Source organism: Pinus tabuliformis, chromosome 8 (assembly GCF_031772625.1).
Source record: "Pinus tabuliformis cultivar Carrire ecotype Pingquan chromosome 8, CPIR1, whole genome shotgun sequence".
Classification (NCBI taxonomy): domain Eukaryota; kingdom Viridiplantae; phylum Streptophyta; class Pinopsida; order Pinales; family Pinaceae; genus Pinus; species Pinus tabuliformis.
In genome coordinates, this window is record NC_142294.1 from 43,333,156 (window position 1) to 43,357,187 (window position 24,032).

Here is a 24,032-nt window from a genome sequence, read left to right on the forward strand (position 1 = left end):
TTTTCTAACATAAGAACTTGATGTTATTAGTGACTTCATCATCGACATCCTCCCATACAAGGTGACACAACGGAGGGAATATAAGGTTATTTTCTCTACCTTCTATGCTACAACTAAAATGCAGGTAAGTTTGGTAAAATCCTCCTTTTTCCAACATAAGAACTTGATGGTATTCGTGACTTCATCATCGACATCCTCCCATTCAAGGTGACACAACTGAAGTGTGCAATTACTTATCTTGGCTTTTACCTTAAACCAAATTTCTCTCAAGTGGAGGAGAGGTTGTGGCTACATAAATGTGTTGAGCAACATATTAGCTTGTGGTGCAATAGATGGTTATCCATTTGGGGGAGGATGACATTGGTGAAATCAGTCTTGAAGAGTATACTTGTCTACTAGCTCACTCTATCCAAGGTTGCAAAAATCAACTTTAACGAGGACCGGAGATACTATGTTTAAATTTTTATGTGTAGCATAGATGAAAATCTAGTAAAATGGGAGACGCTTTCGCAACCAAAATGTTGTGGGTGTTGGGGATTCAAAAACCTTCATTGATTTGGTTTAGCTTTGGCCATGAAAAGCCTTTGGAGGCTGCTAAATAGCTTTGGAATATGGAACAAAGTTGTTGCAAATAAATATTTGAAGAATCAATCAATTTTATGGATTCTTCCACAGGTCTTGGGAGTTCTTCTATGATTATCTCCGACCTATTCAAACCAACAAGTCTCTTTTCATCTTTGTTCTGATGACTTTTTCTGATGTATTATAGTGGTTACTTTGATGGGTCACAACAATTGGACATTTGTGGTTGTGGTGGTCATATTTATCTACTTAGAAATTGTATGGTTCATTTTTGGCTGAATGCGGGGAGTGGATCCAACACCAAAGCAGAGGTCGTAGAAGCTTGGGCCCTTTTATATATTGCTGCATCATTGGAGGTTGTGAAATTGCAGATTTTTTGGGACGGGTTGTTGTAGATTAGATGAATGGTAAAATCAACTTACAGGTTCTTCACTTACAATGTTAGCTAGACAAAATCCTAATACCACTTCTATTTATTATTTTCTATCCGCATTCAAAGGAATTGAACAATAAGGCATACTTCCTCCCAAAGAGAGGCTTATTGGTGGAGGAAGTTTTCATCTTCCTTGAAAAATACCAAGATGGCTCACTGGAGGGAAGGGGGAGAATTCAACTCCCCACTAGCCAATGCCCACAATCTCTTCAACTTTGATAGCTTTGGCAACACAACTTTATAGTTGCCTCTGGCACTTTGTGTGGTAGGTGGTATTCCCTATTTTTTTTAGATATATACCAAGGTCTCTTTATTGTCTTCGAGGGCTTTGTTTAGATATATACCAAGGTCTCTTTATTGCCTTGAGGGCTTTTTGATACCAATTTTTAGATACATCTATATGCCTCTCAAGTTAACCATATAATCAATCATGTTTTTGCTGGAAACAATTGTCTTTTAGTTTTCTTTAGCTAGTAAAACTTCAAGAGAAACTTTGGACGTTTTTCCTTTTCTAGAAAAAAAAGAAGAAGAAGTAAAAGTCTAACAAGTAGACTCATTGTTCAATAGTCAAATTGTTTCATTGATAAGATGCATGAATGCTAAAGCAAAATTAAAATGAAATGAAATTATGAAATTAAATTTATAAAGTAAGATTTAAATATTACAATTTTGATGGGAATTTTTGATAGACCATCCATATCTAATAGATTACATTTAAAAGCTAGCTTTTCAAAATATTCCTAAAATCTAATTAAGATAAGTTTAAAAACACATAATTGACCCCAAAATATTCTTAAAATCTCATTAAAAAAAATTCTCAAATAAGTTCAAAAATACATAATCAACAATTCAATTATCTAAATTGACATTAAACGGACAATTGGATTTTTTTGGAATCCATTCTGAAACGATGTGCACGGTACAATGTGCACTGCTTACTTTCTAAGCAAATCTGAAACACTGAACCGTTTACTTTGTAATAAATCTACTTTTATGGTTCAAAGAGGGAGAATATTTGTCATGGCTGCCACATTGCTTCTTAAAGCTGGGCTAGATAGTGTAAGAAACATTTCTATATGTGGTGAGACTACTAGAAAAGTAGGACGGTTTTTTATTAAACAATATTTAATTTTAATGGTTAATTTTAAAAATATTTAACAATGACACCCTCAGTGAGAAAGTTAATTTTAATTAACAATAAAGTTAAGTTTAATTCTTATTAAAAAGTTTGGTTTTTTAAATCAATATAAATAAAAGTGTTTTTAGTGTGATATTTTAGAGTTTTTGATAGTGTTGGAGCTCGCTGAAAAAATCTTGATTTGTGTTATTTAAAATTGGTGTTGTTGTTGTTGTTTTTTTCAGATTCGTGAGATTGGTGTTTGTTGAAGATAATAGAGAATCCTATAATAGTGTGAGTTGGTTCATAAGACTTATGCTTCTTCAGATTGGTGAGATTGGTGTTTGTTAAAAATAATGAAGAATTCTATAATAATGTGAATTGGTTCACCATACCTCAAGATGAATTAGTTTTTATTTCTTAGAGTATGATTGTAACAACCCTACCTTAATACATTTGATTGCTAATCCATTTTGGGGGAATCTTGGGACATCTTATGAATCAAATGTAGAAAATATCCAAAATCAGATATAGAGAATATCTTATGAATCAAATGTAGAGAATATCCAAAATCAGATATAGAGAATATCCAAGAATTTGATAAACAATTGAGCACCTTCCCAATATCAAATCTTGGGATATTTCCAAAATCTGCCCTCATTATTTGGATGCTCTTGGGACATCTTTGTCAATCAGATATAGAGAATATCCAAAAAGTTTGATGAACAATTAACCCCTCTTCTAAGTATCAAAGATTGGGATATTTCCAAAATCTGCCGCCATTATAAGTTCGAGTCATGACAGTCAACATCTTTTCCCTCGGATTCCCTCCGTGGAAACCCTTCCCTACCGCAATTAATTTGTTGTGCTCCCCTCAACTCTAGGAAAACTCAAGTCATGCATTCCATTTCATCTAATCGCAGCAACTGAAACAGGCCGCTCCTTCCGAACCTTTTATATTCATACCATTCTCAACCGGTCTCGCGTTCGAATCCCTAAGAGCGGAGCTAAGATGATGCAGATGTTAGGGCTTCGAACCCCCACGGGGTCGGGTAAGCAGAAAGAAGACGATCTCTCTCCAGCAAGTCCTTCGACTCCCACGGTCGCGGTTCCAACTGGCCCGGCCAGGCCTCTGAGGTTGGTCTACTGCGATGATAAGGGCAAGTTTAGAATGGACCCCGAGACCGTCGCAACTCTGCAACTCGTGAAAGGGCCTCTCGGTGTTGTTTCCGTCTGCGGCCGGGCGCGTCAAGGGAAGAGCTTCATTTTAAATCAGCTTCTTGGAAGAAGCAGTGGCTTTCAGGTTGCATCTACGCATCGACCATGTACAAAGGGCCTTTGGATGTGGAGTGCTCCACTGAAGAGGACTGCTCTAGATGGAACCGAGTACAATCTCATACTTCTTGACAGCGAAGGCATTGATGCATATGATCAAACTGGTACATATAGTACGCAAATATTTTCTTTGGCAGTCCTTTTGTCGAGCATGTTCGTCTATAATCAGATGGGAGGGATTGATGAAGCTGCTCTGGATCGTTTATCTCTTGTTACAGAGATGACAAAACATATTCGGGTTAGAGCTTCAAAGGGTCGAACTACAGCAGCAGAAATTGGGCAGTTCTCTCCTCATTTTGTGTGGCTTTTGCGCGATTTTTATTTGAACCTGGCAGAAGATGGACATATGATAACCCCACGCGACTATTTGGAACTGGCTCTGAAGTCGATGCCTGGCACTGGAAAGGATGTTGCAGCGAAAAATGAGATTCGTGAGTCTATTCGAACTCTCTTTCCTGAACGGGACTGCTTCACTCTAGTACGCCCATTAAACAATGAGAAAGATCTCCAGCGGCTTGATCAGATTTCTATGGAGAAACTGCGGCCAGAATTTCGAGCTGGTCTGGATGCATTGACAAAGTTTGTTCTTGAAAGAACAAGGCCAAAGCAAGTTGGAGCAACAGTTATGACTGGTCCTATACTTGCAGGGCTTACACAATCATTTCTGGATGCTCTTAATGCAGGAGCTGTGCCAACAATTGCAACTTCCTGGCAGAGTGTGGAGGAAGCTGAGTGTAGGAGAGCTTATGATTCTGCCATTGAAGCATACATGGGGACCTTCGATCAATCAAAACAACCTGAAGAGGTTGCTTTACAAGAAGCACACGAGTCAGCATTACATAAGGCTTTAGCTGTTTTTAACAGCAGTGCGGTGGGAGCTGGTGCCGCAAGACAGAAGTATGAGAAGATGGTTCAAAGTAACTTGAAAAAACAATTTGAGGAGTTTAAGCGAAGTGCATTCAGGGAGGCTGAGCTGAAGTGCACGAGTATTCTTCAAAATATGGACAAGAAATTGCGTACTGCTTGCTATGCATCTGATGCAAAACTTGATCAAGTGTTAAAGGTTTTATGTGACCTTGTGTCGGAGTATGAATCCACATCTTCTGGTCCTTACAAATGGAATAAACTTGCTAACTTTCTACAACAAAGTTTGGAAGGTCCCATATTTGACCTCACGAAGAGGCTTGCGGATCAGAGTTCATCTGAAAAGGCTGCTCTCCAGTTAAAGTACCGTTCAGTTGAGGATAAGTTAGCATTGATGGGAAAGCAACTGGAGATTAGTCAAAAGCATGGGGGTGATTATTTGAAAAGATACGAGGATGCTATTTCAGATAAAAGAAGATTTCTGATGAATATGCAGCTAGACTGGCTAATATGCAAAGCAAATACAGCTCATTAGAAGAAAAATACGCTAATGTGTGTGAAGTTTTGGATTCAGCAAGGAAGGAAGCTTCTGAATTGAAGAAGAAGTATGACCAATCTATAGTTAAGCAACAGATTGAAAAAGAGCAGATTGATGCAGAAATGGCCTCGCTAAAGACCAGGTGTAGTTCTGCTGAAGCAAGGTTGAGTGCTGCCCGTGAACAAGTTGAATCGGCCAAGGAGGAGGCACTTGAATGGAGGCGTAAGCATGATCTCGCGGTGAAGGAATCTCAAACATCATTACAAAGGGCTACATCACTTCATGAGCGTGCTAGCAAGCAAGCACAGCTAAGAGAGGATACCCTAAGAGCAGAGTTTTCAGCCACCATAGCACAAAAGGAGAATGAAGTCAAGGATTCTCTCGCAAAGCTTGAAAATGCCGAGCATCGTCTAGGCGCATTAAACCTACAATTAAAGGGACAAGAAAATAAACTAAGGGCTCAAGAATTGGACATTGTCACACTGAAGGCAGAAGTAAAGGATTTACAAGAGAAACTGGAAGCTGCTAAAGCCACAGCTCAGTCAGCAGAGAAGGAAGCCAAGATATTAGAACAAGAGAAATCTCACTTGGAGCAAAGGTTTGCAACAGATTTCAAAAGATTTGAGGAAGCAGATGAAAGGTGCAGGGCTGCGGAAAAGGAAGCCAAGCGAGCTGTTGAGGTGGCAGAGAAAGCTCGTGACGAGGCAGCTTTAGCACAACATGAAAAATCAGAAATTCAGAGATTGGCCATGGAAAGATTAGCTGCAATTGAAAGATCAGAAAGGCATATAGAAGCATTGGAGAGGGAAAAGGCTGATTTGTTACATGAAGTTGACAGAATCAGAAGATCTGAACAGGAGGCAGTGTCCAAGGTTTCAACTTTAGAAGCAAGGGTTGATGAACGGGAGCGAGAGATGGAGGAGCTTCTTCAGTCGACAAATGAACAAAGAGCGAGCACCGTCCAAGTTCTTGAGAGTCTTTTAGGTAGTGAAAGGACAGCTAGAGCGGAGGCTAATGCTAGAGCTGAGGCACTTTCTCTGCAACTTCAGGCCACACAAGGAAAACTGGATGCTCTTCAACAGGAGTTGACTTCTGTCCGACTGAATGAAACAGCTTTAGATAACAAATTAAAGACTACTTCTCGGAGTAAAAGAATGAGATCTGAAGAATGTGCTGGGGTGGACTCAGTGCAAGATATGGACATTGAAGTGGAGACTGTTAGGCAAAGAAAGAAAAGGAATACAACCAGTGAAAATGGATACAGCCCTGTGACGATGCCGGCAGAGGGAGGTTCAGTGATCAGGCCAGATGATGACAATAACTCCAGTGAAATGAAAGAACCACAAGATTATCTCAAATTCACAGTTCAAAAACTTAAACAGGAGCTTACAAAGCATGGATATGCTGCAGAACTTTTACAACTAAGAACTCCTACCAAAAAGGACATAGTTGCATTGTATGAAAAATATGTTAAACCTTAGGTTGCGAATTTCTAGTGTTTTTAAAAATGACCTGAATAAGCAGTTTCACGAAATAGTTTTGGTTTCTAACTTTCTGATGTCACATATAGACGCTTTATTTTTGGTTCAAGTATTCTTTAATGGTCCTCTGGATGGGGTGTTTTGATGGCAGGTCTCTGTAGCGTTGGGTTTGTTCTGTAACTCCCATTCTTGTCGTAAATTTTGTGTAATGGGTTTCTGCACACTGTTTCAATATAGATACTTATGTAACATTGGGCTTGTTCTGCTAAAAAAAGTATATTCAAAAGAGTTATTGACAATGGGCAGAAGGCTAGTCATTGAAAACAAAGTGATAATGATAGATTTAATATGTACAGGCAGATTCGGAGACTCATCAATATGGAATTACCATATCATATTTCTTCCTAGCAGCTACTCAGCGAGTCTACTCTGCCAGAAATATACGCAGTGTTGTCAAAGTTGAGCTGGTAGTTTTGTGACCTGCACATAAAAGCAGAACAGAGTTGTCACTAATATCGTTGTCCATCAAAGATTCACCTTCACCTTGCCTGTCAACGTCAGAGAGCATGCAGGACAACAGATCTGGCATATGGAATTGGCTGCATGTCTGGCATATGTCTTTTCTAGATATGTATTTCTTGTATTGGTAGTAGTTTCCAAAACCTTCTTACAACTTACTAAATGCTAGCATGCTACAGATTATTCATCCGTCTATCACTGTATAACTTGATGGTTATTTGCATGTTTGTAGCGACCACATGTTTACTGTTTTCCTTTGAACCAAGGACAGATTTTGGTTTTTTGTGCATACTCTGTTGTGTACACAACCCTGTTGTAGTATAATTATTCAATCATTTTTATAGTTACTATCAACTCTAAAGATTCAGGATATAGCCCGACTTGTTTTAGTTTATAGAGTTGTAAAGATAGACTTAGAATTGATTTTCAGCTGCCGGTACTAAACGAATGGCCTGGGAACTAATCAGGTTTTCATAATATAGATAATTATACCAACACGGTCTGGCCTTACTTCTAAATAATGTCTGCTTATTATTTCTGTTGTAGTATAATTATTCAATCATTTTTATAGTTACTATCAACTCTAAAGATTCAGGATATAGCCCGACTTGTTTTAGTTTATAGAGTTGTAAAGATAGACTTAGAATTGATTTTCAGCTGCCGGTACTAAACGAATGGCCTGGGAACTAATCAGGTTCATAATATAGATAATTATACCAACACGGTCTGGCCTTACTTCTAAATAATGTCTGCTTATTATTTCTGTTGTAGTATAATTATTCAATCATTTTTATAGTTACTATCAACTCTAAAGATTCAGGATATAGCCCGACTTGTTTTAGTTTATAGAGATAGACTTAGAATTGATTTTCAGCTGCCGGTACTAAACGAATGGCCTGGGAACTAATCAGGTTCATAATATAGATAATTATACCAACACGGTCTGGCCTTACTTCTAAATAATGTCTGCTTATTATTTCAGAATTTCATTTAGCGTGCAGATCCTTTTACAAATTCCCAATCATTCTGTAAAATTACTCTAATACACCCGGACAATACTGTGACTCATCACAAAAACTTTGTAGAGAACTCAATACTCTTGTATTACAAAAAGGAATTACCATTTACTTCTATTATCCAAATGTGTAATTTCCATTCAATAACCTTAAAGAATTTACTCTTTCCACAGTAAGTACAGAATTTACTCTTTCTTCAGCAATTACAGAATTTCCACAACAATTACAGAAGCAATATATAAGTTCTGGAAAAAATAAAATTGAAATACTTATCTGTTCAGGTGTAGGCTGTCGGGGAATCCACAGGGAGAAAAGTCACTCCACCCAACCATTCAGAAAGGAAATCTCGTCCAATTCCCCCAAGCTAATTTTCATTTCCAGAACAGCAATCTCGTCCAATTCTCCCCTCGAGTCATTTTTCATTTCCAGAACAGCTATGGACAGTGACCTAGCAAGGTCCGTTTTCAAGCATTAGCCCGGAACTTATAGATTTTTCAGTCTGTTTCCGGGTTTCCACTGGTTACGCGGTAAGGCGTTTCCCTCTGAAATGGACTTTCCTAAAATCTACTTGTCATCCCTGTGTGCCGTTAGATTATGTGTTAGACGATTAGAAGATTGTTAATCGTTTGATCCAGGGAAGGTAGTTGAGTGGTTGCAACTGTGCACGATTTGATTTGCCTGGGTACCCTTTTCGTCTTCTCCGCTTTTGCTTCCCGTGCTGCCGTGACAGACCTCTGAAACGGGCTCCATCGAACCTCTGGGGAAATTTCATCCATGGCTTTCCTGAATGTAGAAATGAGATTCGGATCAAATAAGGTCAGAGATGAATCGTTTGATGACGACTGCTGCGTCCAAATGGTTTTCGTGATTGAATCTGCAGGAGTCGAGGGCGAATCCGCCCCAGAGGAAGAAAAGCCGTTGAGAAATCCATTGCCGTTTTCGAAATTTTTCTTCAGATTCATGTTGGGTGTTGTTGAAGACGCCTGCGAATGTGCCAGAAGTGGTGTAGAGTCCTCCTCACAGACCATTCTAGAACCTCTCTTGAAAGACAATCCCCAAAAATGTGGAAACATTAAGGCAGTCTCTACTTATGCAACAACCAACCTTCTCAGTCGGCTGTCATTTTCTTGGATGAGTCCTTTGCTTGCTGTTGGTTATAAGAGCCCTTTGCATATTGATGATGTACCCCAAGTTGCAGAGGCGGACAGGACAGGCCAATTATACCCTAAATTCAGAGCTCAGCTAGAGGCCAAAGGTGATACAGGCTTATTAGCAAAAGCCTTACTCCTATCTTTTCGGAAGTAAGTACTTTTGACTGCATTCTTAGCAGCACTGGAGACTTGTGCATCATATGTAGGTACATGTTTTATAAATGCCTTTGTTCAGTTTCTAGGTGGAAAGAAACAGTTTGAAAGTCAAGGCTATGTGCTAGTTTGTGCTTTTTTTGTGGCAAAGGTATTAGAGTCTTTGTCACAGCGACAAGGGTTTTTCAAACAACATCAGTTAACTTTACGGGTTAGAGCAGCATTGACAGCTATTATATACAGGAAGGGCTTGTTGCTTTCCAGTCAGTCAAGACAGAAGCATACAAGCGGAGAGATTATCAACTACATGAGTGTAGATGTTCAGAATGTTTCATGTTTCTGTTACTATATGCATAGTATTTGGATTTTCCCTCTTCAATTTGTTCTGGCCTTCATTATTCTATATCAGACGTTGGGCTTGGCAGCATTTTCAGGGTTGGCAGCCTCATTTGCAGTTATGTTGCCAAATTTCCCACTTGCAAAATTGCAAGAAAAATTTCAGGAGAGAATAATGGAAGAAAAAGACAAAAGGATGAAGGCCACATCGGAGACATTAAAAATTATGAGGATCTTAAAATTGCAGGCTTGGGAGACAAGATTTCTTCGGAAACTAGAAATTTTGAGGCAGGCAGAATATAGTTGGCTACAAAAATATGTTTACGCATCAGCTATCACAACATCTGTTTCCTCTGTTGGACCAATATTTATCATTTTTGCAACTTTTGGTACGTGTATGCTTATAGGAGTGCCTTTGACAGCAGGGAGAATTCTTTCTGCACTTGCAACCTATGGGACACTTCAGGGAGCTATGGGCATGCTTCCTGGCTTAATCCCTCAGATTGCTCAAACTACAGTGTCAATAGATCGCATTGTGGCCTTTCTGCAGGAGGAAGAGCTGCAACACGATGGGGTAGAAAAGGTATCAAAGGAGTCAACAGACTTCGCGATTCAAATCCAAGGAGGGATATTTTCTTGGAATCCCGATTCCTCTAGTCCAACTATAAGAGGTTTAGATGTCCAACTAGAGAGAGGCATGAGGGTTGCAGTATGTGGAACTGTTGGTTCAGGAAAATCAAGCCTTTTATCCTGCATATTAGGTGAAATACCAAAAATATCAGGCTCTGTTAGCTTAAGTGGTACCAAAGCATATGTCCCTCAGTCTCCTTGGATACAAAGTGGGAAAATTAAAGACGCTATTCTCTTTGGAAAGCAGATGGATACTATTAGATACAATAGTGTACTTGATGCTTGTGCATTGAAGAAAGATCTTGAACTTTTTCCTTATGGGAACGAGACAGACATTGGAGAAAGAGGGTTAAATTTGAGTGGTGGACAAAAACAGAGAATACAGATTGCCCGTGCTTTATATCAAGATGTAGACATTTATATTTTTGATGACCCTTTTAGTGCTGTGGATGCACATACCGGAAAACATATTTTCCAAGTATGTTTCTCTTATCCTTTACATACTGTAGGTTTGCTGAATTAATTAGTTTTAATGTTTTGATGGAATGATGAAGCTCTACAGTAGCACTCTGCAATTCATTGTTCAGTCTGGATAATATACATTGCTGTTTGTGCCGCTGCAAATTCATGTCCATAAACATCTAAGAAATTGGACTTGCTTGTTATAGGAATGCATACTTGGTATTCTGGGTTCAAAGACTGTAGTCTATGTAACTCATCAAGTGGAGTTTTTACCCTCTGATGACATCATTCTGGTAGGTTTGAATTTCTTTCATCCTGTTCTAGTGATATTAAAATTTTCAATGTAATTGGTAAAGGGACAGTGGGTTTATTGATCATTTATTGAGAGGAGGAGATAAGTGATCCATATTTTGTTGATGTAAATGATATTCTTCACAGGTAATGCGAGATGGGAAATTACTCAGGTTGGCAGATATGATGACATCTTACAATCAGGCACAGATTTTGTGGAATTAGTTGGTGCACATCAGAAAGCTTTGAAAACTATTTCTGCTATGGAGAAATCTGAAGTGTACACATCAGAGAGATTTGTTGAAAGCTCATGTCCTGGCAATACAGCTGCAGTGAAAAATGTTACTGCCAGTGACACACTGGAGCAGTGCGGTGTTCAGAACTCAATAGTTGTAGAGGAAGAGGTTGAACCAGAAAACCACAAAGAAAATTGGATAAAGAGAATAAAAATTCACAGCTTGTACAAGAAGAAGAAAGAGAGAGAGGCAGGGTAAGCATGTCGGTATACTGGTCTTACATTACTGCTGTATACAATGGTACTTTGATACCTATAATACTACTGGCCCAAATAATAAGTCAGCTACTCTAAATATGTAGTAACCTCTGGATGACATCGGAAGCCTCTACAAAAGAAAATGAGAGTTCCCCTATGAGAAAGTCCCTTTTCATTCTGGTTTATGTTGCTTTGACATTAAGCAGCTCCCTGTGCGTTCTTGTGAGGTCTATGCTTCTTTCATTGGTTGGACTTAAAACTGCTAATCAGCTTTTCAGCACTCTGCACAGGTGTATATTTTGTGCACCAATGTCCTTCTTTGATGCAACTCCATCTGGGCGAATACTGAATCGGGTCAGTTGACATTTATTGTTTTAATAGGCTAATACCTTTCCTGAGAGAGAAGGAAATCATTTGATTCTAGTGGGTCAGTAACAAGCTCTCTGTTTCTTGGCAGGCATCAACTGATCAGAGTGCAGTGGACACATTGATTCCTTCTCAACTAGGAGAATTGGCTTTTGCATTTATACAACTTTTGGGGATCATTGCAGTCATGTCTCATATTGCTTGGCAGGTCTTCATTGTGTTTATACCAGTGGGTGCAAGTTGTATATGGTATCAGGTATTCTCTGTATTTCTCAATAATAATAAATACGAACTTGCAAATTTTAATTTTCTCAGAGGAACATAAATTGGCGATAAGAGAGTTTGATTTCTACTTCAAGGTTTGCTGTAGGTAGATCCCATAATCTGATTGAAAAGGATGTTATCAAATAAATTAAGTTGCATCAAGATTCTATCATGACAACAGTTATCTGTATTTCTTTGTTTCCATGCTATTGGGTTTTTATGGTAATAAGAGAATTCTTGTAACTCCTCTGACCTTCCTTGCATGCAGCAATACTACATAACATCAGCTAGGGAACTGGCTCGGCTGGCATCAGTTTGTAGAGCTCCAATCGTACAACATTTTGGAGAATCAATCTCTGGAGCAGCCACCATTAGAAGTTTTGACCAGGAATTTCGATTCATGGAAAGAAATCTCGAGTTGATTGATATATATATAAGACCTAGTCTCCACAATGTTGGAGCCAATGAGTGGCTTGACATTCGGATGGATTTTCTGTCAAATCTTGTGTTTGCATTCTTTTTGGTGTTCCTCATTCGCTTGCCTCAAGATGTAATTAGCCCAAGTAGGTACAGAAACACTATCTTGGCTTACAATTATTTTTCCTAAACTGATCTCAGCAGACTAGACATATTCTTTATAATGAAATATGAAAGTAAATGAAATGGCACCTTAACAGGCACTGCAGGGTTGGCAGTAACATATAGTCTAAGTCTGAACATGGTACAAGCCTGGGTAATATGGTGCCTTTGTTATGTGGAGACCAACATGATCTCAGCGGAGATTCACGAATTCCCAGTGAGTCACGAGTGATTATAGAGAATTGTAGACCAAACTCCAACTGGCCATCTAGAGGAACGATAGATCTAACTGATTTGCAGGTCGGAACTCAATACAAATAGACTCTTTTTCACGCATTCAATGCTAGTAATTTGCATGTCAGTTCATCTATAAATTTGATCCATACAATCAGGTGCGTTATGGACCACAACTTTCGCTTGTCTTGAAAGGCCTTACATGCACTTTCCCTGGAGGCACGAAGGTGGGAGTTGTGGGGCGGACAGGAAGTGGCAAATCTACTCTTATTTAATCCATTTTTCGCATTGTGGAACCAACAACGGGCAGAATTGTCATTGATGGAGTCGACATCTCATCCATAGGCCTCCATGACGTAAGATCCAAATTAAGCATTATTCCCCAAGAACCTAGATCCGAATTAAGCATTATTAAGCATTATTCCCCAACAATGTTTGAAGGTACTATAAGAAATAATTTGGATCCTCTCGAAGATTGCTTGGATGATGAGATTTGGGAGGTTAGTTCTGCTTCATATTCTATAAGCATTAGTATCAATTTTAGCGCCAATTATTCTTGCCTTGAAGAATATAGATATTTCCCTGAGGATCTTGCTGTAAGTTTATTGTTTATGAATCTACTTCGATTTTGCTTGTGCTTTCAGGCTTTGGACAAGTGCCAACTTGGTGAGATTGTACGAGCAAAAGAAAAGAAACTTGATTCCTCAGGTCTGTGTGTCTTTATCACATTCAATGGAAGTCCTGAAGGAGAAAAATAAAACCTTTTACAGTAGCTATTTCTGCTATTTGCTTTCCATCTTAGTGCTCATGTTTTGTTTATTTTTTGGTGTCCTTGAGACCTACCTGGTCTCTAGGACCCCTTTTTTTTAGAATGAAAATTGAGAATCGAATTTAATGGAATGATCTCTTGTACAGTGTCTGAGAATGGAGGAAACTGGAGTGTGGGTCAATGCCAGCTTGTCTGTTTGGGACGGGCACTACTAAAACAAAGTCGGATACTGGTCCTTGATGAGGCAACTGCCTCAGTTGACACTGCAACTGATGGGTTTATTCAGCAAATAATTCGCCACCAATTTTCTACCTGCACAGTCATTACTATAGCACATCGGATTCCATCTGTTATTGAGAGTGATATGGTTCTCCTATTAAAGGATGGTATAACATTTATAAGTTGTTTATTTTCTAGTGTTTTGTTACAGTTACTATTTTTTTGGACACATTTCATTTTTTACTTACTTTGTATTTGTTTTGAATCAGGACAAATTGCTGAGTATGACACTCCATCCAAACTACTCAGCAACAAATTTTCTGCATTTGCAAAACTTGTTTCAGAGTACAAGGCCACATCGGAGACATTAAAAATTATGAGGATCTTAAAATTGCAGGCTTGGGAGACAAGATTTCTTCGGAAACTAGAAATTTTGAGGCAGGCAGAATATAGTTGGCTACAAAAATATGTTTACGCATCAGCTATCACAACATCTGTTTCCTCTGTTGGACCAATATTTATCATTGTTGCAACTTTTGGTACGTGTATGCTTATAGGAGTGCCTTTGACAGCAGGGAGAATTCTTTCTGCACTTGCAACCTATGGGACACTTCAGGGTGCTATGGGCATGCTTCCTGGCTTAATCCCTCAGATTGCTCAAACTAAAGTGTCAATAGATCGCATTGTGGCCTTTCTGCAGGAGGAAGAGCTGCAACACGATGGGGTAGAAAAGGTATCAAAGGAGTCAACAGACTTTGCGATTCAAATCCAAGGAGGGATATTTTCTTGGAATCCCGATTCCTCTAGTCCAACTATAAGAGGTTTAGATGTCCAACTAGAGAGAGGCATGAGGGTTGCAGTATGTGGAACTGTTGGTTCAGGAAAATCAAGCCTTTTGTCCTGCATATTAGGTGAAATACCAAAAACATCAGGCTCTGTTAGCTTAAGTGGTACCAAAGCATATGTCCCTCAGTCTGCTTGGATACAAAGTGGGAAAATTAAAGACGCTATTCTCTTTGAAAAGCAGATGGATACTATTAGATACAATAGTGTATTTGATGCTTGTGCATTGAAGAAAGATCTTGAACTTTTTCCTTATGGGGACGAGACAGACATTGGAGAAAGAGGGTTAAATTTGAGTGGTGGACAAAAACAGAGAATACAGATTGCCCGTGCTTTATATCAAGATGTAGACATTTATATTTTTGATGACCATTTTAGTGCTGTGGATGCACATACCGGAAAACATATTTTCCAAGTATGTCTCTTATCCTTTACATACTGTAGGTTTGCTGAATTAATTAGTTTTAATGTTTTGATGGAATGATGAAGCTCTACAGTAGCACTCTGCAATTCATTGTTCAGTCTGGATAATATATATTGCTGTTTGTGCCGCTGCAAATTCATGTCCATAAACATCTAAGAAATTGGACTTGCTTGTTATAGGAATGCATACTTGGTATTCTGGGTTCAAAGACTGTAGTCTATGTAACTCATCAAGTGGAGTTTTTACCCTCTGCTGACATCATTCTGGTAGGTTTGAATTTCTTTCATCCTGTTCTAGTGATATTAAAATTTTCAATGTAATTGGTAAAGGGACAGTGGGTTTATTGATCATTTATTGAGAGGAGGAGATAAGTGATCCATATTTTGTTGATGTAAATGATATTCTTCACAGGTAATGCGAGATGGTGAAATTACTCAGGTTGGCAGATATGATGACATCTTACAATCAGGCACAGATTTTGTGGAATTAGTTGGTGCACATCAGAAAGCTTTGAAAACTATTTCTGCTATGGAGAAATCTGAAGTGTACACATCAGAGAGATTTGTTGAAAGCTCATGTCCTGGCAATACAGCTGCAGTGAAAAATGTTACTGCCAGTGACACACTGGAGCAGTGCGGTGTTCAGAACTCAATAGATGTAGAGGAAGAGGTTGAACCAGAAAACCACAAAGAAAAATTGGATAAAGAGAATAAAAATTCACAGCTTGTACAAGAAGAAGAAAGAGAGAGAGGCAGGGTAAGCATGTCGGTATACTGGTCTTACAATACTGCTGCATACAATGGTACTTTGATACCTATAATACTACTGGCCCAAATAATAAGTCAGCTACTTCAAATATGTAGTAACCTCTGGATGACATCGGAAGCCTCTACAAAAGAAAATGAGAGTTCCCCTATGAGAATGTCCCTTTTCATTCTGGTTTATGTTGCTTTGACATGAAGCAGCTCCCTGTGCGTTCTTGTGAGGTCTATGCTTCTTTCATTGGTTGGACTTAAAACTGCTAATCAGCTTTTCAGCGCTCTGCACAGGTGTATATTTCGTGCACCAATGTCCCTCTTCGATGCAACTCCATCTGGGCGAATACTGAATCGGGTCAGTTGACATTTATTGTTTTAATAGGCTAATACCTTTCCTGAGAGAGAAGGAAATCATTTGATTCTAGTGGGTCAGTAACAAGCTCTCTGTTTCTTGGCAGGCATCAACTGATCAGAGTGCAGTGGACACATTGATTCCTTCTCAACTAGGAGAATTGGCTTTTGCATTTATACAACTTTTGGGGATCATTGCAGTCATGTCTCATATTGCTTGGCAGGTCTTCATTGTGTTTATACCAGTGGGTGCAAGTTGTATATGGTATCAGGTATTCTCTGTATTTCTCAATAATAATAAATACGAACTTGCAAATTTTAATTTTCTCAGACGAACATAAATTAGCGATAAGAGAGTTTGATTTCCACTTCAAGGTTTGCTGTAGGTAGATCCCATAATCTGATTGAAAAGGATGTTATCAAATAGATTAAGTTGCATCAGGATGCTATCATGACAACAGTTTATCTGTATTTCTTTGTTTCCATGCTTTTGGGTTTTTATAGTAATAAGAGAATTCTTGTAACTCCTCTGACCTTCCTTGCATGCAGCAATACTACATAACATCAGCTTGGGAACTGGCTCGGCTGGCATCAGTTTGTAGAGCTCCAATCGTACAGCATTTTGGAGAATCAATCTCTGGAGCAGCCACCATTAGAAGTTTTGACCAGGAATTTCGATTCATGGAAAGAAATCTCGAGTTGATTGATATATATATGAGACCTAGTCTCCACAATGTTGGAGCCAATGAGTGGCTTGGCATTCGGATGGATTTTCTGTCAAATCTTGTGTTTGCATTCTTTTTGGTGTTCCTCATTCGCTTGCCTCAAGATGTAATTAGCCCAAGTAGGTACAGAAGCACTATCTTGGCTTACAATTATTTTTCCTAAACTGATCTCAGCAGACTAGACATATTCTTTATAATGAAATATGAAAGTAAATGAAATGGCACCTTAACAGGCACTGCAGGGTTGGCAGTAACATATAGTCTAAGTTTGAACATGGTACAAGCCTGGGTAATATGGTGCCTTTGTTATGTGGAGACCAACATGTTCTCAGCGGAGATTCACGAATTCCCAGTGAGTCACGAGTGATTATAGAGAATTGTAGACCAAACTCCAACTGGCCATCTAGAGAAACGATAGATCTAACTGATTTGCAGGTCAGAACTCAATACAAATAGACTCTTTTTCACGCATTCAATGCTAGTAATTTGCATGTCAGTTCATCTATAAATTTGATCCATACAATCAGGTGCGTTATGGACCACATCTTTCGCTTGTCTTGAAAGGCCTTACATGCACTTTCCCTGGAGGCACGAAGGTGGGAGTTGTGGGGCGGACAGGAAGTGGCAAATCTACTCTTATTCAATCCATTTTTCGCATTGTGGAACCAACAACAGGCAGAATTGTCATTGATGGAGTCGACATCTCATCCATAGGCCTCCATGACCTAAGATCCAAATTAAGCATTATTCCCCAAGAACCTAAGATCCAAATTAAGCATTATTAAGCATTATTCCCCAACAATGTTTGAAGGCACTATAAAAATAATTTGGATCCTCTCGAAGATTGCTTGGATGATGAGATTTGGGAGGTTAGTTCTGCTTCGTATTCTATAAGCATTAGTATCAATTTTAGCGCCAATTATTCTTGCCTTGAAGAATATAGATATTTCCCTGAGGATCTTGCTGTAAGTTTATTGTTTATGAATCTACTTCGATTTTGCTTGTGCTTTCAGGCTTTGGACAAGTGCCAACTTGGTGAGATTGTACGAGAAAAAGAAAAGAAACTTGATTCCTCATGTCTGTGTGTCTTTATCACATTCAATGGAAGTCCTGAAGGAGAAAAATAAAACCTTTTACAGTAGCTATTTCTGCTATTTGCTTTCCATCTTAGTGCTCATGTTTTGTTTATTTTTTGGTGTCCTTGAGACCTACCTGGTCTCTAGGACCCCTTTTTTTTAGAATGAAAATTGAGAATCGAATTTAATGGAATGATCTCTTGTACAGTGTCTGAGAATGGAGGAAACTGGAGTGTGGGTCAATGCCAGCTTGTCTGTTTGGGATGGGCACTACTAAAACAAAGTCGGATACAGATCCTTGACGAGGCAACTGCCTCAGTTGACACTGCAACTGATGGGTTTATTCAGCAAATAATTCGCCACCAATTTTCTACCTGCACAGTCATTACTATAGCACATTGGATTCCATCTGCTACTGAGAGTGATATGGTTCTCCTCTTAAAGGATGGTATAACATTTATAAGTTGTTTATTTTCTAGTGTTTTGTTACAGTTACTTTTTTTTGGACATGTTTCGTTGTTTACTTAATTTGTATTTGTTTTGAATCAGGACAAATTGCTGAGTATGACACTCCATCCAAACTAAGCAACAAATTTTTTGCATTTGCAAAACTTGTTTCAAAGTACTCCATCCAAACTAAGCAACAAATTTTTTGCATTTGCAAAACTTGTTTCAAAGTACTCCATCCAATAGATATCTTAACCATAGTTTTAAAATTCGGCCGATTCGAAACGGAAACGGTCGAGTTGATCCGTTTCATTGCCCAAAAATGTGATTCGGTGGAGGAAACGGTTCAGTAGGTTGAGTCAGCCATGACTCGGCCGAGTCATTCAATGACTCGACCGAGTCATGGCTGACTCGGCCAACTCGGCCGTTTCTGTATTGACTCGGCCGAGTCATAACCAGTGGCCTGTAACCCCATCAAAACAACGATTTGACATTTTTTTAATGAAATTTTGAAGTGTTCGCTGCTTGGTTTGAACTCCAATGTGTTTTATGAATTAGTTAAATGTTATTTGGGGTCCATTTCCCCCTCCCAAACCCTATTTAACACACTCAAATGCTCTCTACTATTGATATGCTATTCAAATTTCATGGTAATGTTAAATTCTTAAAGTAAAAGTGACATTCTCCTTAATCTTCATTTTCATCCTTTTACTTAAATTTTTAACATTACCATGAAATGACTCGGGATGTTTGAGAGTGGTTTCGGCCTCATTGGATTTCATATGGAGAAAGTAGAATTTTAGATTTCATTCAAAATCCAGCAGACTTATCAGTTTTTCATTATTTCAGGATTGGAGGATTGCAATGTTTCCATTGAATTTTGTCATGTATTAGGGTATGGAACTCGCATCTAATCAAGAGCACCAATCCCTCTATGTACCTTGATGTTAGTGACATTGGTTGTCGAACTCCTCTGGGATTCGCTCCCAAACCAAGAGCTTTTGAAAATGTCGCTCCCGCTCCCATTTTTGCTCCTGCTCCCAAGTAACACAAAGAAGAGAAACTGTTTGGATCAAAAACGGTTAAATGATCTAGTTTATGTCCAATACAACCTCTGACTCAGACGAAACCATTTGCTGAACAAAAGACCTGATTCAGATCCCATTGTGTTGGAAGACATTGATCCAACATCAGGTTGGGTAGTGGAGAGTCGTCCAACAGAGTTTGATCCTGATGAGGATCTTGATTTAGATTTAGATATTGAGACATCAGTTGAACTTGAACAGGCTGTTCAGTTGAATGCAGATCCCAATCCACCAGCCTCAGTCTCACAGCCAGCAAGGACTCCGGTTGTAGTTGCTTACTCTGCTCAGCCACGACAGAAGCGCAGCCGCATATCTACTCTATCTCAACTTGCATCTGTTGCAGTTGCACAGCCTGCTAGTGGTACCACTTCTACAGCTGCAGTTGGAGATGATGATGATGAGGAGGAGCCATGGGGCCCCCTGTCTGACTCTGATGATGATCCAGAGATTGGTCGACATGATCTTGGCTCCTCTGGCAGTAGCTACTAGCCAGTAGCTGTAGTACTAGTACTGGAGTCTGGTCACAGTTTACTTTTGTTGTAGAGGCCATTTCTAGCCTCCTTGGTTATGTGTTTTTTGTTTTGAGTCTTTGATCATGTATGACAGTTGACTATGTATTGCCATTGGGTACCATTTTGATATAATGGATTGGTTCATGAGCCTACTTTGATCATATGTTGTCTTCCATCTATATTATAATGTTGTGTGTTTGGAAACATGAATCAAAATCTTTAAAATTATGTTTAAAATATTTAAAATTATTTTTTTTTATAAAAAAATAAATATTTAATGTATTTTTTACAACGACCGAGTCATTGAAATCGAGCCGGCCGAGTCATTACCGTTTCGGAGTCGGAGTCGGAGTCGATCCTCGGCGGAGTCGGAGTCGATCCTCGGCCGAGTTGGAGTCGGAGTCGGAGTTTTAAAACTATGATCTTAACTAGAGCTTTGGACATTGGTCATATTGGGTTTACCATAGAATGGAGAAAAATCTTCATTTCCCTAAAACTCAAGCTGGATAAATGTACAATATAGTAGACTATGAGCTACCATGTAAGCTCATTATTTTCTGATAATATTCTATATTTAGGTCCTTAAGAAGAGTTCAATAACTCTTATCAGTGACTTTGACAGTTATGATTTTTCACTTGTTATATACAAATGGAGTCTACTCTTTTTCCTGTGTGACTTTTATCACTTCAACAAGGTAATCAAGGTAATATTGGAGAACTCCACACAACTTGGATTTGTACAGGCAGTGCAGTTAGATGTAAGGTGCCTCTAACTAATTTGTCTTTTTTTTTTTTTTACTATTTCTGCTTTGATTCTATTATTTTGAGTTTCACATCTGCATTTTTTTGTTTCTATTTTAGTTCTGACCTCTATATGTAGTAATACTATGCCAATTCACGTCAACATTTTATTCTCATTTCTACCAAACAAGCTATGTTATACTTGTGAAGGTTCATAGGTCTTGTTATTTATAGGTCTTAATAATAAGTGATGGCTAATTGTTAATGTGTTTTTTTCCTTCATGCAATGAACTAACTCAATTTTATTCATAATATTTTGCAGTTATAAATTTTTAAAGTTACCTAATATTTCAATGCGTAAGAATTTGAGAATTCTACTATCTAACCATCAAATATGCCCAAGAGAGGGAAAAAAATATAAGAAAAAATGAGAGATGTACAAAATAGACATAGGTTTTTTGGTCTTTTAAAAGCAATTTATTTTTTATTTAATTATTTTTTTCAATATATATATATATATATATATTTTTTTGTAATCTTTTCTTTTGAATTTTGAGTGGTTGTTTTAACTAATATTCAGTTTAACAAGTTTTGTTTTGTTTTGTTTTTGGTTTTTTGTTTTTTTTTTTTAATTTTCAATATAAAAAAAGATATTCTACATCAACTTCAAAAAATCTTCTAATTCACCTAGTTGAGGTAAATTTTCATTTTTATCAGAGTTAAAACTTCACTTTAGCTATGGGAGGAACTTGCACACATTTTTTTTGGCACAAAAATTAAATATGTTCTTTTAAAAAGTTTCATACTCCATTAAATGTTTTAAATTCACTATGATAAAAGTTCAACACATTCACTATGATAAAAGTTCAACACTCACTGACAAAAGTATAAAGTGTCTTTTTTAAATGAAAAGTATAAATTGTCTTGTTTAAATGAAAAGTTGTGTCTTGTTTAAATGAAAAGTTTAGAATGCACGTGATTGATTATAAGAGTGGCTCTCAAATTGAAACTTTGAAAACAATAAAGTGTCTTCTTTAAATGAAAAGTATAAATTGTCTTGTTTAAATAAAAAGTTGTCTTGTTTAAATGAAAAGTTTAATATGCACGTGATTGATTATAAGAGTGGCTCTCAAATTTAAATTGAAACTTTGAAAACAATTCCATGAAAGTACAGGGAGTTATCTCCTTTGTATGAAAGTATAGGGAGTTATCTCCTTAGTTTAATGTTCTTTCCATGCCAATTAAAATGTAATGAGGGATCATTCCAAACTTTCTATAGAATTCATACTATGCTTTCTCCCCCATTTAAAACTTTCTCATCATTACTAAGGGTTCAGGTTTTAGTGGAGTGAAATTTGGAACTTAAGACCATTGAAAGATCAAAAGTGTTAAAATTGGCAACTAGGGCCAAATTCCACCTTCGGACAATTCATTTGATGGAGATGATGATTGCATTAAATTTCACTTTATGAGAGAGAAGATAATTGTTGGGAATACTTTTTGTAATCTAATTGTTGGCCATGCTTTCTGTAAAATAATCTAATAAAAATAATAAATAATTTTCACAAAATTGCTATTCTTGATCGTTTTTGTTGCAAATTCAATTGCTTGCCAGTGTTAAATACTTACAAAATGGAAAAAAATATAGGTATAATGAAAATGATGAGCACATTTTTATCACATAATTTGCGACTTAAAACCAGAGAACCATGTTTAAAATTTAAAAGTGATAGATTGTAAAGGAAATAAATAAAACATAATCCCGATTATAGCAAATTAGCTTTAAATTTTTGTCCATGGAAGATTTATTTGCATAATGAAAAAGGCAATATGGGAGATTCCAATCACGTTCTAAGGCATTTTTTAAAATGTGGATGTGACAAAAGGTTGTTGTGGAAGGTGCTGTTTGTATATGGGAAATTTCTTGATCATTGTGTATAATCCTAATGTTGATAGGTATATCTACTAAGTGGTTCCAGTTAATGGGGCATTGATTTGAGCGTTCAATATATTTTTGTTTTTTATCAAAGTATTCTTTTGTTGTATTTGTGTTCTTCAATTTATGCCTTACGACGTTTCCTTTGCAACATCTGGTGCAAATGCTAGTCTATAATCCAGCTCAAGAATACCTGTGCAGCCTCCTGCCCTTACTCCAACAAGGTCATGTTGAGGAAACAAGATTTTCAAGTCTTGGGCACAGATTTTTCTTCTCATTTCTCTTTCCAATCATTTCCCAATTTTCTTTCCAATCAGTTTCCAATTAAGATAATTTATCTCTAGAGGTGGGTGTAACTGTCTTAACTATTTAGTAAATAAAAATTTTCACTTAGTGGCTTTTCTTTTACTTGGATAGCCATAACCAACTTTTAAATAAATAAATAAAAAAACTTTAAACATTAAATTTCCACAAAGCTTCTACACATTTACTGAGTTACTGTAGTAAAAGTAAATCAAATACTTACTTTTCACTGAAAGGTATTACGTATTCCCCTTGAAACACTATCCTCGATGTTTCCTAGCTATCAAAATTGGGTGCGATTTACCTTGTGCATAAAATCTTCACTCTCATCTTTCCAAATAGCCTCTCCTTGGTAACTGCTTGTTTTTGCAGCATAATTTTCTCTAACTAAGAATGCAGAGAGATTCAACCAGGTTACTCCGTCCAATTTTCCCTACATTCACAATTATTATGATAATTAGTTTTCAATATTTATTTATTTATTAATTTTCCTTCTCATGAACTTTGTCAATTGTTATTCATATACCCAACAAAAATCATCAATATGCATCTCGACCCAACAAGAATCAGTAATCTGCACTCAACCAGAGTTAACAACATCATCGTAAACTCATCATTGTAATTTCTTTTACTTACTCAATGGTTAAGCCAACTGACAAAAAATCCCATCACGTGCACTCAACAAAAGTTAACAACATCATCGTAAACTCATCATTGTAATTTCTTTTACTTACTCAATGGTTAGGCCAACTGACAAAGATCCCATTACGTGGTTCCATTATACATTTTAGACCACAAAGGCATCAATTTTGCCTATACTATTTGCTTTTACAATAATAACATGTTCAGGAATCATTTAATGTGTTTGTCATTACCAGAGTTTGTACTAAGTAGCACTGCTAAGTTGATTCAAATGTTCCATATGCGTTGGTCATACACGGGTAGAGTTTAGGGTAGCTCCCTTTTCTTACCTTACTCAAGATGGCTATACTGTTCTTT

The 24,032-nt window shown here is 37.6% G+C and overlaps 2 protein-coding genes and 1 pseudogene across 3 annotated transcripts; all 3 read left to right on the forward strand.

Moving 5' to 3' along the window:
- Nucleotides 1-2,970: 2,970 nt before the first annotated feature.
- Nucleotides 2,971-6,757, forward strand: LOC149234042 (uncharacterized). Its single transcript, XM_089371728.1, has one exon. The coding sequence runs from the start codon at nt 4,842-4,844 to the stop codon at nt 6,348-6,350; it is 1,509 nt and encodes a 502-aa protein (XP_089227854.1). The 5' UTR covers nt 2,971-4,841; the 3' UTR covers nt 6,351-6,757.
- Nucleotides 3,145-4,831, forward strand: LOC149234043 (uncharacterized). Its single transcript, XM_089368136.1, has 2 exons — nt 3,145-4,715; nt 4,828-4,831. Exons 1-2 carry the CDS (start codon nt 3,145-3,147, stop codon nt 4,829-4,831), a joined length of 1,575 nt encoding a protein of 524 aa, XP_089224262.1.
- A 1,127-nt stretch (nt 6,758-7,884) lies between the features above and the next one.
- On the forward strand, nt 7,885-19,985 carry LOC149234044 (ABC transporter C family member 3-like; annotated as a pseudogene). Its single transcript, XR_016246065.1, has 19 exons — nt 7,885-10,633; nt 10,824-10,910; nt 11,056-11,755; nt 11,859-12,023; nt 12,300-12,594; nt 12,709-12,910; nt 13,003-13,344; nt 13,489-13,552; nt 13,760-13,999; nt 14,102-15,090; nt 15,279-15,365; nt 15,511-16,212; nt 16,316-16,480; nt 16,758-17,052; nt 17,167-17,368; nt 17,461-17,802; nt 17,947-18,010; nt 18,218-18,457; nt 18,559-19,985. The product of XR_016246065.1 is annotated as an ABC transporter C family member 3-like (transcript).
- The last annotated feature ends 4,047 nt before the right edge of the window (nt 19,986-24,032 follow it).